The 12,969-nt window shown below is 49.7% G+C and overlaps 1 protein-coding gene across 1 annotated transcript in view; it reads left to right on the top strand.

Annotated features, from left to right (window-relative positions):
• The window catches only part of SLIT3 (slit guidance ligand 3), a 610,776-nt gene that overhangs the window by 483,668 nt on the left and 114,139 nt on the right, over positions 1-12,969 (top strand). The window contains exons 10-12 of the mRNA XM_030829978.3: positions 2,001-2,072; positions 7,002-7,073; positions 11,015-11,086. Of these exons, the coding sequence (XP_030685838.1) occupies positions 2,001-2,072; positions 7,002-7,073; positions 11,015-11,086 (216 nt within the window). The remainder of the gene's footprint in view (positions 1-2,000; positions 2,073-7,001; positions 7,074-11,014; positions 11,087-12,969) is intronic.

Raw genomic sequence — 12,969 nt, 5'->3', positions numbered from 1 at the left:
AGCCGGGAGCAGTGCAGAAACTGAGGGGATGGCCGTCGTTACAGACAGTGGCTCTCTCCAGAGGCATCCTCCAGCCGCAGTCCCCCTGCCAAGATGGCAGGTGGACCCCAGGATTCCTGGAGAGCATCTGCCACCCGACTGGCAGCCCCAGAGGTTCACAGAGCTGCTGCCTTGGCTGAGAAATCCCTGAACTCTGCTCAGCTGGGAAATGAGAATGTCCTTGGAACTTCTCAGTCAAGGCAGCCTGCCCGGGTCTGCTGCCTCTGTGGGTGGCTATATCCAGGAGCCCGCAGCCTCTGCGACCTCGTGGCATGCTTTTTTGGCTCACCACAGGCCAACCAGGCCGCTGTCCAGCCAGCCTATGCCCACGTGCTCGACAGAGCACACTCCCCGGCCCCTCCGGCCCCAAAGAGGCTCTCTTAATAGACCGTGGCAGCCTCATTTGTAGACTCGATTCATCCGGCAGCCAAGAATGATCTGTCCTGATGCTCCCTCTCTCCTCGCACCCAGCCTTCCTCTTTCTCCACCCCCCTCACCCCCTTCCTTTGGCCTGGAGAGTGATTTGTCTGTGTTATGGGTAGGCCTGACAAACCATTCCACGTTAGCAGCTGAGATGTTGTTTGAAATGGGAAAATTGCTGGCAGACTGCTCCATTAGTGGTTCCAGTAACAAATACTCTCTTTCCCCCAATGAAGATGAGATTGCAGAGGCACAAATTAATACAACTGTCTCCCCTCTTCTGCAGCGGGGATTACTCTTCAAGATGAATGGGTTCATCCCAGCCAGAAGTGTGCATCCTCCAAATGGAGCCTCCAAGCGAGCCAGTTCCTCCCATGTCTGCCTTGTGCTCCCCCAGCCCTCCCCTTGCGCGCGCGCGCGCGCGCACACACACACACACACACCATACACACACACACACACCATACACACACACACACACACACACACACACACACACTTTTTTATGTCTTCCCAGCAGAGGGTTTGGGGATCATTCATGCCAAATGAGGAGGTGATGAAAAGATCCACACCTCGGAGAGACGCGAGATGTGGACCAGGCCACCATTCATCACCTCTAATAGCGGGCCCCGCCTTCCGCTCATGCCTGTTTCCCACCACACCTGTTCTTGGCGGCGGGAAGTCATTTGATAGATGAAAGAATGAAGGATGAAAAGGCTTGCTCACTCCCCATGCTCCTTCTCTTCCAAGGAAGCTCTGGGCCCTGGGCCTGCAGCATCTCTTGTTCTTTCCGGAGTAATAGGAGAGAGAGCAATTCAGCAAAGTCCATAAGGCCATAAAGCTACACACTGTAGCAGCAACCCAGGGGAGTGATCCATTCGGGGCCCCTGGGGCCCTCAGGATATCAGGGAGCCAGTGTGATGAATGTCAGGCTGGGAGCCTAGAGACTTGAAGGCTATTTCTTCATCATATTAGAACAGCCGATTGAAAAACCCAGAAACAAATACTGAATCGTTAGGTTGTACACCTGAAACTAAAGTTATATGTCAATTATACCTCCATTAAAAAAAAGAAAAGCCCAGAAGTGCAGTCTCTGCCTGTACTGCACCCCAGCAGCAGGATGGTGGAGGTTTTCACTGAATGGTGACATGCTTCCAGAACAGGTAGGCATTGCTATCTGTCCATCTGTCTTTACTCTTCCTTCTCTTTATCCCTTTGACTTTTTCAGCCTTCTGGTTACTTCCTATAGCATTTTCTGAAGATGACAGCTGCCTCCCAAAGACAACGTATCGTAAACGAGAACCAAATATACTCAAGGAGAAGACATCTTTTCTAGCTTTCTCCCAGGGGTATCAGACCCTGAGCTGACTGCCCCACACACCAGAACCCCAGTCTCTGGCTTTCGGACGGTGTTTACCAAGTCTCCCTCATCTAAGAATGTATGCCACATGATGGGAGAGACCATCCTGTCCTCAAGGCCCCCGGCAACCATTTGTTGATGGGTGGATGGTTAATCGACTCTTTTCTGCTCTGTTTCTCAGACGCCTGGAACAGAACTCCATCAAATCCATCCCTGCTGGAGCCTTCACCCAATACAAGAAACTGAAGCGAATGTAAGTCTCCCCTGGAGAGAAATGGGCCCAAATGTTTTCAGTTCGGGGGGTACTGTGTGTAGTGGGCAGGCTGCCCAGATGAGAGGCTGCATCACAACCCTCAGGAGAGTGCAGTGTCAGACCTGGAATGGCTCCCAAGACGGGGAGGTAAGACCAGGGTGCTGCATTCAGATGGGGCGGTGTATGGGTTTAGGCACCTCAGATCTAAGGACGACTCCAACTAGAGTGAAGTAAAATTATCTGGGTGGGAGGTGGGGCTGTGTCAGCCTAAAACAATCCCATCTCACCATTTGATTATCCCCTGGTTTGGGGGATGCGGACCTCAAGCAGGAGCTTCAGTAGAGATGTGGCCGTTTCCCTATATCATCCTACAGCACCGTCACCAGCATCCCTACCACCGTGCACGCATTCATCTAACAAATTCTTAGCCAGTGTCCATCAGGAACAAAGAACTGTGCTGGGACCTGTGGGTAGAGGGTGAACTAAAACGAAGTCTCCTCTGGTGGAGCTTGCGTATTTGAGTGGGAGGGCACAGAAATAAAACCCAGTAAATGTCAGAAACTGACCAGTACTAGAAAGTAAAACAAAAGAAGGGAAGGGGCTAGAGATTGATGGAGGTATGGTCTCTAGATGGGTTGACCCATGAAGGCCTCCGCGTGCAAGCGACCTGAGTGAAGGAAGGGAGTGAGTCTAGAGGAGTTCTCAGGAGCATATGCATGGATGGTTTGCAGACTAGAGAGGAGGAACAGAGTGAATGAAGAGAAAGTGGTGGGGATTGTGCTGGAGACGTAGATAAGGGCCAGCTCCTGTGGGTTCTTTAGACCATGGTAAGGACTTTCTAATCTTTCTAAGTGAGATAAGAAGCCTTGGAACCTCCCTTGCCCATATGATGATCCCCAGCATGGCCATTACCACCATATCCAATACCACGCCATCACTGCCACTTATCAGTACCTGCTGACACCAACCCTGCAGTGTACCTTCCCTACTCCATTGACAGCATCTGAGCCTCACGGCCCTCGTCCCTGCCATCGTGGTAACGTCATCAGCACCACCCCTCCCCATCGCGTGACCACCCTGAGCACGGATCTGTGAGTCACTCAGAGCGGGGTGCTCTGAAGGGAGGCTAGTAGGATTCAGAAACAACCCAGCCATTGCCATCACAGATATTAAGAGCCTAGGAGGGAGGCTCCTGTCCCTTTTCCAGGCTAAGAAGTCATGTATTATAGCCCAGTAATCACGATGCTGCTTTCATTGCGCCTGCCTACTCCCTCTGGCCCCCCACACAGAGAAAAGAGAGAGGGCAGATAGAAATATGCATGGACTTGGGTTTTGTTCCCTTGCACCGCAGGCTGATTCATCGGTTTCCCTTGAGTAGGAGGGCCTGCATGAAAGAGGTTAAGTGTCTGCTTGCTCCTTTTACGTTAAAAATAAACATCCCTGCGAAACAGTGGCATTGGTACGCTTTACCCTCAGATCCTAGGAAGGCAACTTCCCATCTCCCTGGAAAGCCACACCAAACAAGATTTTCTCCTGGTACAGTTCCAGAAGTAGAAACCAACGTGATGCGCCAGCTCTAAGCACATACTCCTTCCCTCCCTTTGGCAGCCTTCCTGCTGGAGGAGCTGTATAAATAGAGGCCTTACTATTTAAACCTTGGGCCATTAATCTCCTGGCCTCCCTGCTTCTCCAGCTCACTCTCCACATGCACCCCCCCAATTCATTTTTAAAGCCCAGCTTGATTATGCAGCCAGATAGTAATTTCAGTGAAAAATGACAAGTTCAGTCACTGCCCCAACCTATATCTCTTACATGATTTAAGTGACTGCTCTAATTTTTTGTGAAGTCCAGGTAATTTAGAGTGTGACTCTGTTTTACTGTCCTTTCTCCATCCCATTGGAGTTGCCACGATCTGTGCATTCAAAATTCATAAGATCTTCTCCGTCACGACCTGGGAAGTAAATTTCATTTTTGATCACTTCTGATGCTATTGATATTTACTATGATGCCCTTTCCCCGCCCCCACCCCCCAACCAAGGGGATGGCGGTAGGGAAGACAGACCACTTAAATTTTTTTCTGACTAACAGAACTTCAGAAACCCAGACTGAAGTGCAAGAGCTTTGGAGAAGTAGGGTCCCTGGTGAAAACGGAATTTAAAACCCTAAGGGTGAACTCCTCCTAGGTATACGTGACCAGTTTATCTCTAATATCTCACAGAAAAAAGTTTTCCCTCAGCTGTGAGTGAACCTCATCCTCTTCTTATCTCCAATGACAAAAAGAAAAAAAAAATTTTCCTTGATTGAATGGCTTGATTGAATGTTGAATGGCTTTGTCCCCGAAGAGGATGAATTTCTAGCGGTCAGCTTAGTGTAAAAAACGTACTTCCAGGTGAAAACTAGTACCAAGATACAGGCGCCACCTGCAGGGAGAGTAGCAGACGTTACAGAGGACGCCCCAGTCTTACAGGGTTGGTTCACCGAGAGCTCTTGAAGGCCAAACACTTGAAGGCCAAACCTTCAAAGGTGTTGAGTTCTTTCCCTCCCACGTTCTAAGGTAGAGCAATATTCCACGAGTTCCACCAGTTCCCAGTGTCTCACGCTTATAATCCCCGCTTGACCCTCGTCGGCACTGGAATTTACCACCTTTCTTCTGAACTGTATGCAAAGGCCGCTTCTTCTCCGCCGTCCAGTTTATCAAGACCCAGGGGACTGGGGTAGGCTTGAGACAGACCAGATTCTGAAATACTGGTCTAAAGTAAGACTCAGAAACCACCTGCTTGGGAATCATCTGGAAACTTGTTACGTATGCAGATTTCTAACCCCAGTTCTCCAGAGGGCCAAATCAGACCCTCTGTGGGTGCATTTTAATAAACACCCTAGTGAGGTTTGAGAACCACTGTTCATCGAGGGCGACCCAAACACCAGAAGTCAGCTCTGGGACCACCTGAGCGTGGAGATGGGTGGGCACTGAAGCCTTCCCCGGTCTACCTTCCTGTCCAGGGCCACCACCTTCTGCACCCATCACGGTGAAATGGAAGGGAGACCGGAGATTCCAGCTCTGTACCCACATCGCTGTGTCCAGTCACTTGTGGCTACAGGTCCTTTACCTGTGGCTGCTGTTCCCTTCCTGCAGAATGAAGAACTAAGATGAAGTGACCACCAGGGTCAGTTCCCAGCTAAACTATCACTTCTCCAGTCTCCATTCCCCAGCATCTCCAAATCACGAGACATCTCACCTTGTCCTTAGAGACGGGTGCATGCAGGAGTCTAGCTCTGAGCTAGACATGAATTTGCCCTGACAAGGCTAAAGCAGAGGGCTTCCCCACTGGTCACAAAACCTCCTCTGACACGGCAGAGGGCCAAGGACCTTGAAGGGACATCACATTAAAAATGTCAGGAAAAAAAAAAAAACACCAAAGAAATAAACCAATGAGGCTTTCTCACTAGTCTGATCCGAGCACCGACCCTGCACGCTTGCCTGAAATGCCTTGCTAGGCAGCCAGGCTGGGGGCTAGCAAGATTAGGATAATCCGGAGCATTTGCTTGTTAAGACCCTTACACAAAAGCAGAGCTCTGAAGAAAAGGCCAGTGTAAGCTGACTAGTTTGCGAGCACAATCTGTGAATTTGTTAGAGGCGATCTCGCCTGCTAAAGGGATAAGCTCGACAGCCGTGCCTAAGCAACCTTAACCTGTGGAGTATCTTTCAACTCGCAGGTCTTGGAAACAAGGAGGGAAGGAAGCAGAGGACTAGGCAAAGGTTGTTGGGCGGCCCTTTTGAAGGATAGTAGAAGGAGGAGAGAAACAGGCAGAAGGACTGAGCTTAAGAGGCTGTGGGGCTGGGGCGTCTGGCCTCGCTGGAGGTAATTGCTAAGGAATCTGCTTAGATGTTCTTGCTTCTCGATATTCCCTTCCCTCCTCCTTGTTGATCCTCCGAGACCCCAGCTCTCCCTCTTCTCCACAAAAGCAAAGACCCATTGATTTATTTTGGTAAAGAAAAGGAACCAGAGAGGTTCATTGTAGCTGGAAATTGGAGCATCTCCCCTTCCGGGGACAGGAGCCCCAAGGCTGTCCCTGAGCTAATAACTCCTAAAGAGAAGTCTCCCTCTTCCGGAAAGTGTTGTTAGTGAGACAGGTGCTCAGAAGACCCTGGGGTGCTGCAGAGTGAGCAGCCTCTGGGTCAGGGAGATTCTTCTGCGCCAACGAGGCCAGGTTAGCGGCCTTCTAACACACAGCATCCTTCTCGCTCACATTATCCCAAAGCCCTGATCATCATCGCCCTGGGCTTGTTCCCGTCTCACGAGGACCGCCAGCGACAAGCCCACATCTCAAAGCCATCCCATGAGAATCTCATGATGTCTTTACATCACCCGGCCTGGAAGATGCACTGAACCAGACAGAGACTTAAGTCACTGCTCAAAACCTCCATTCAGGTCAGGAAGGAAAAGTCACTGGGGAGGTGAAATGACTCAGGACTTCTGGGGACAAAAATAAGCATTTGCCAAGGTGTGAGGCAAGAAAGTGAGGCTTACGGGAACCTTGGGCTGTGTTTGGCCAAGGCCAGCTTTTGCTTTGTTTATGCTATAATTGCTCGGTTGTGAGACCTACGATGAGGCCCTAACCTAACTGGCTTCCATTTCCCACCTGCAAAGTGAAGGCTCGCGTGTGCATGGCCCTATGTCAAAGTCAAGGTGCCACGACTGAGCGTTCTTTGAAAGCCAAGGAGAGTGGTACAAATACAGAGCATTTTATCATGCGGCAGTTGAACTGAATGATCCTTAAGCCCCTGCTCGCACACTCTGAATAAATAAATTGATTAAGTGCTGAATTCATCCTCACCACTTTGCATACCTGAAATGCTTGGTCCACACTTTAGGAACGGCCATAGCACACCTTGAGCTATGTTCTCAGAGTCTCTGGTTAATTTTTCAGAGACATCAGCAAGAATCAGATCTCGGACATCGCTCCAGACGCCTTCCAGGGTCTGAAATCACTCACATCTCTGTAAGTGGGGAGCAAAGCGCGTAGGGTGTGGGTGGGAGCATGGGCGAGGGGGGCGTCCATATTTTTCAGGGGGTGTTTATCAAGGTTTTATGTTCCCTTACACACTTGTGTCAATCTGGTAAAAGAAACAAATATTTCTTCAGGGGAAATTGATCTCGGGGAATATTTCTACAAGCCCAAATGCATTCTTTTTATTGATTAAGTGCCCAGCAGCCTTCCTGGTTATTGGCTTCTAATTCAAATGCATCTTCTCCTCTAACCGCACTCCCATCCCACATGCCTAGGCAGTGCTGTCCGGGGAGGTGGAGGGAGAGAGTCGTAATGTATGATTATTACCATGTGCCCATTTTACCCGTGCGTGTGACCTTGTCAAGGAAGGAGCTCATTTTCTTCCTCTGATTTGAAGCCTTTTTCTCCAGACCAACCTCACGGCTATTGTCCTGAGAAAGCATTAACTCCATCCTATAAGCCTTTCTTTTCTTTGACTTTCAAACCCTAAAGCAGCCTAGTGGATGGAACCAAAGCTGTGCCCACCAGGGGCTCAGAGACCCTCAGGGGCAGCGAAGTACAGAGCTTTGTCCTGATTTCTGCCAGTGACTCGCCCTGTGGCACAGGGACTGTCACTTGAGTCTTCTGTGCACATTCCCTCACAGGCAAAATGGGGACGATGACACCTTTCCTGCCTGACACACATTCATGACTACAGTCCCAACAATCATTGGCAGTACTTACTGAGCACCTACTCTGTACCTGGTACTATTCTAGGAGGCTTGCAAGTTTCACCCTCACCATGACCTAAAATATCGGCTCTATCCTCTCCTGTCTTTAATGGTTGGAGAAATCGGGTGATCTAAGCTCCACACAGACAGAGGTTTTTATTTCTTTTGATCCTGGCTGAATCTCTGGCACCTCAAACAGTACCTGGCACGTAGTTATCGTGCCCAAAAAAATGTGTTGAATAAATAAACGTAACTTATCCAAAGTCCGCGGTAACAAGCGAGAGAGGCAGGATTTAGACCCAAGCAGTCTGACTCCAGAACCGTGCTCTTGGTCCCCATGCTATGCTGCCCTCCTGAGATAACATAAAAAGTATAAGATACAGCAAAGGTATCATCAGTTGATATTTTTTGTATTATTTGGTGACCTGCCCACCCGGGCAAGAGTGAGGATGCTCAGAGGCAAGCTGTCCATGCTTTGTCTCTCTGTGCAACCGGTTTGTTTAATGGATAAGTGGGCAGGTAACAAGACACACATTCTTCCCCCAGCTGGCCCTATCCCACTGGGAAGGGGCTGAAGACAGGGAAGTCTCTTGATTCAGTTGTTGCCTGCTGCTGGCGGAGTCAAGTAGTTTCATTTATCAGGTAGAACATCTGGCTGGGATATCAAAGACAGGATTGTGTGTGAGATTAGTGTCTGCTTATTGCGCTGAAGATCACAGAGGAGAAGGGAGAGTGGCCATCTGCCACCGCGGTCCTATCCCCACCCTCCTGTTCCCCTTGTCTGCTGTCCCTCTGCTGGGATCTGGGAACAGTCTGAGGACAGTGAGACGCTTCCTGTCTTGCAGGAAAAGAAATTCAAAATCTGGTTGCCAAACAGGACATTGGCATGCCACTAGCCAATTCTGAAATATATCAGGGCATTGTTTAAGTGAAGCACCTCTCACCCCCAATGCATGCATTTAGCCATTCAGTAGATGCCTCCTGTGTACTGAGTAGCCTTATAGGCACTGAGAATGTGGCAGTGAACTGGACAGACAAGACCCTTGACATCATGGAGCTTTGAATACCAACACACCCAATCCAAAGTCAGGAATGGCCAACGGAAAGGGCAGGAAAGCCTTTACCCCAGACCTCTTCATTCTTTTTTTTTAAATTTATTTATTTTTGGCTGCACTGGGTCTTCGCTGCTGCACGCGGGCTTTCTCTAGTTGCGGTGAGCGGGGGCTACTCTTTGTTGTGGTGCGCGGGCTTCTCATTGCGGTGGCTTCTCTTGTTGCGGAGCATGGGCTCTAGGCACACGGGCTCCAGTAGTTGTGTCACGTAGGCTCAGTAGTTGTGGCTCGTGGGCTCTAGAGCACAGGCTCAGTAGTTGTGGCGCACGGGCTTAGTTGCTCCGCGGCATGTGGGATCTTCCCGGACCAGGGCTCGAACCCGTGTCCCCTGCAGTGGCAGGCGGATTCTTAACCACTGCACCACCAGGAGAGCCCAGAGCTGTTCATTCTTTCAACAGATATTTATTGTGTTAGATCCTATTCAGATTTCAACTCTAGGGACCCAACCATGAGCAAGCCACATGATGTCACCACATACAGAACCTATACTCAAGGGGGCCAGTGCGGGCGGCACAGAAAATGTTTAAAATAAATAAATGTATAAGTAATATAACATGACGTAATGAAAAGGGATGAAGAAATAAAAATAGAGTGACAGGTGGTAGAAAATGTTGACTAAGATATTCAAGAGAAGCTTCCCAAGGACGAGGTGTTTGAGCCCAGATCTGAAAGGTGGGAAGGAAAGTCAAGGAGAGATCTGGGGATAAAGCCAGACAGGTCTACACCCAGGTGCCCCAAGGTGGACCCACAGCCCACGTCAGCCTGCCGGAGAGTAGTTTTGACCCACTGAAGCTTAGAGACGCCCCATACGGACACATGATTTGAGGAACCCCTCCCCCCCCGCCAGCCCCGTTGTCCCTCCGGCTTCTGCTACGCTGCAGGTTCTAACATCAGCGAACAGACAGTGACACGACTGCATTTGGCACAGTGAGCAGTGGGACATTAATAATATGAATTACAAATGCAAGCCTGAGCCATTGTGCTGACTTTTATTTAGCCGTTAGTTTGTTGAAACATTCATGAAACACACCCGCAGGCTGAGCGGGAGGCTCACTCTTCACTCCTGGTGGCGTCTGGAAGATGGGGAGTTGGGTTTATCGCTCCCATTGACCGTTTCCTCATCCTAATATTTGGCCTCCTCGATGACACATCACAGCCTGAATTTGCAATCTGAGTGGGGATCGAATCCTGCATTCATTCAAGGCACTCCAGAGCTCGAGAGGGAATTTTTTTTTTTTTAATTCTTCTTAGCTAAGTTCCCTCCATCTCGGAGGAGGCTGGACCCAAGAGACAGCAAAGTCTGTGCCATGGATGAGAGCAGAGAGAGGCCAGCAGTGTCTTCGGGGGAGGCAGACCCAGTACACTTCTTCCCTAAGCCTCACAGATCACCAGAGACCAGCCCTTGAATAGGACACCCAGTGTGAGGGACTCTGTAGGCTGGAAGAGAGAAGGGTAAAAGAATTCTGAGTTCCTTAGCTCTTGGAGCTCAGAGGATAGGAAAAAAGGCTGTAATGTAGAAGCTGCTGGTACCGCGATAACAATTCCTTGCTCCCTAGTTTTTCCTAAGAGCCAGTCCTTGACTCAGCAGTCCCTGAGCCATCTGGTTAGGACGCCAGATACCCAAAGCCCTGTCTAGATGGATGATAAAGAACTCAGCTCAGGAATTCCTAGGATGCAACAGGATATTAAAAGGAAACGTTCTATATAGGCTGGGCTCAGCCTGATCAATACCCATTGAAGACAAGAAAACACAGGGCCGGCCAGCTTCCCACACATCTTATTTACTGCTGGGGTGTGAGTCATATTAGCAGCTCTGGGAGACACCACAAAGTGATTGCGTCTTCCTATTGTGGGTGATTTATTGAGCTGGGCTGCCCAGGGGTAGAACAGGCTGGAGCCCATTTCTCCTCGCCTCCCGGACAGCCTGCCCCTGCAGCCCCCCCAGTGGCACTAGCCCACTGTCTCACTGGGGAGGAGAAGGTGAGGCAGGCTGGGGAAGCCAGTGCTCTGAGATGCCCCCCAGAGCGGGCCAAGCTGGTGGCCTCCTCCTTGAAGGAGTTCCAGTGGCCTCTCATCCGCAGTGACCGCTGTCCTCTCTGCTCTTTTCCAGGGTGCTCTATGGGAACAAGATCACCGAGATTGCCAAGGGATTGTTTGACGGGCTGGTGTCCCTACAGCTGCTGTGAGTAGGAACTTTGTCACTAATCGTGTCTCTGGAACTATTTGCAGGCTCTTTCCTGCAAACTTTGAGCCGTGCTCCGTAGAGTTCTTCTTTTGACTTTATGCCCATTAAAAGAAAAAAAAAACATTTTTTTTTGAGCTGTCCACCCCGTACCTCCATCACCTCTTCTTGGCGGAAGGAGAGCCAGGGAGTTGGCAGAGGAAGCCTAAGGTCCATGTAAGCTAGCTATAGATGGTACAGCTCGGGAGCCTGGCCCAGGTATGAGTCACTAACCTCAGGCTTGGGGGGCTAGAAATTAAGCCAGAGGTGAATCCTACGAAGGGAAGCATGGGGCAGGGGTGTGCTGGGAACTTAGGGAACTAAAATATTCATACACCGTATTCCAATACGAAAGCTGAAACAGAGCTGCCGGTAGAGATGAGACCTTGAAGAAGGGTAGGGGTGGGGCAGTGAAATAATTAGAGAAGGAGCATGATCGATCACCGCTGTGACTCTATCTGGGTAAGAGGTGGCTGAGATGGGAAGCGTTTATTTAATTTAAAGGAAGATCTGTTGCCTCAAATTTTAAGCTCTGGGATTATTTATTTGCATTTGTTTCATTGCGGTCATTTGAGCTTAAATGTTTGAAGAAGATAAATGAACTCTGATGTGGAGAGGCCAGGAAAGGAATTCAGCTCATCCTGTATTTTAAGATTTTATGACTGGGGGAGAATTATCTCTGGTTTGTGATCAGGTAGCCATAATATCTACACGCATGTACTATGGGTGTGGGGAGTGTGTGTGTGTGTGTGTGTGTGTGTGTGTGTGTGTGTGTGTGTGTGTACGTGTGCGCGCGTGCACGTCCATGTCTGCTCAGGGACCATCACGATTCCTGTTGGTATTAGGAATTGATCTTGAGTATCCTGTGAGCAATGGAAGATACCAAGTTTCAGAGAGGGAGAGGACTTGTCCTCAGTCACACAGCAAAATAGGTGTGGAAGCTGGAGTAGAGCTTATGTGGTCCTGTGGCTCAGAAGCCTCCCGGACCTCTGAATAGCACAAGATGTATGTTCCCAGCGGCGTGCATCTGAGTACAGATGAACGTGTGTGCGTACGCGTGCACGTTTGTATGCGTGCCATTGTAAAACCACCTCTAAGTCACAGGCAGGAAGGAAGGGGCCTGGGGCCTCCCTGCTCCCGTGGGCCGTTACGTGAAGCTCCATTATGAGCTTGCGCACCGTGTAGTCAAGTTGTGGCTCTGATGGGTGGGCGGCCAGGAGCAATGGTGAATAGAAGAAGGTTGGCAACGCATCTCACATGGTGACATCCAAAGAAAAAGGAAGTGAGACGTTTCCTTTCGCCTTTTCTTCTCACATTCACTCCCTCCCCTTCCCATGTCCTGTTAAGACTCAGCCCTGGACAGAGTCTCCTAAGACAATATAAGAATGTGAATCATGTCCAGATGAGACGCCCAGCTGGTTTCCAGGCAGCACATCCATCGCAGCGATAGTCAGGTTTGTTTCAATGAAGCCGAAAGCAAGAGGAAGAAAATTCTGTTCTTTTTCTCTGCATCCCACCCATCCAGCCCTTCACACCTCTGTCTCCGTGTCTGTCTCACTCTCTGTGTCTCTGTGTACCTACCTACTAGTGTTCAAAGGTTGCAGCCCTTGGCCTTTGTTAGAATAACATGCCAGGGCTCTGCAGGGAGCTGGGGGGTTCACAGATGGTATTCTTTGCTTGTAGCAAAGAAACTGTAAGTTATAACTGCCACTATAAGGCCAGTTAACTGTAGCTATTAATCCCTTCCAAGAAGAGTAACAATAGCATGGCCTAGAGTTAGATTTGGAGGTGGTGCGTTTCACTGGGCTGGAGTGAATATCCTTTTACAGGCTGTGTTTTGACCG

This window comes from Globicephala melas, chromosome 3 (assembly GCF_963455315.2).
Source record: "Globicephala melas chromosome 3, mGloMel1.2, whole genome shotgun sequence".
NCBI classification, from domain to species: Eukaryota; Metazoa; Chordata; class Mammalia; order Artiodactyla; family Delphinidae; genus Globicephala; species Globicephala melas.
The sequence above is the reverse complement of the archived record's forward strand: the minus strand, read 5'-3'. Positions and strand labels throughout refer to the sequence as shown.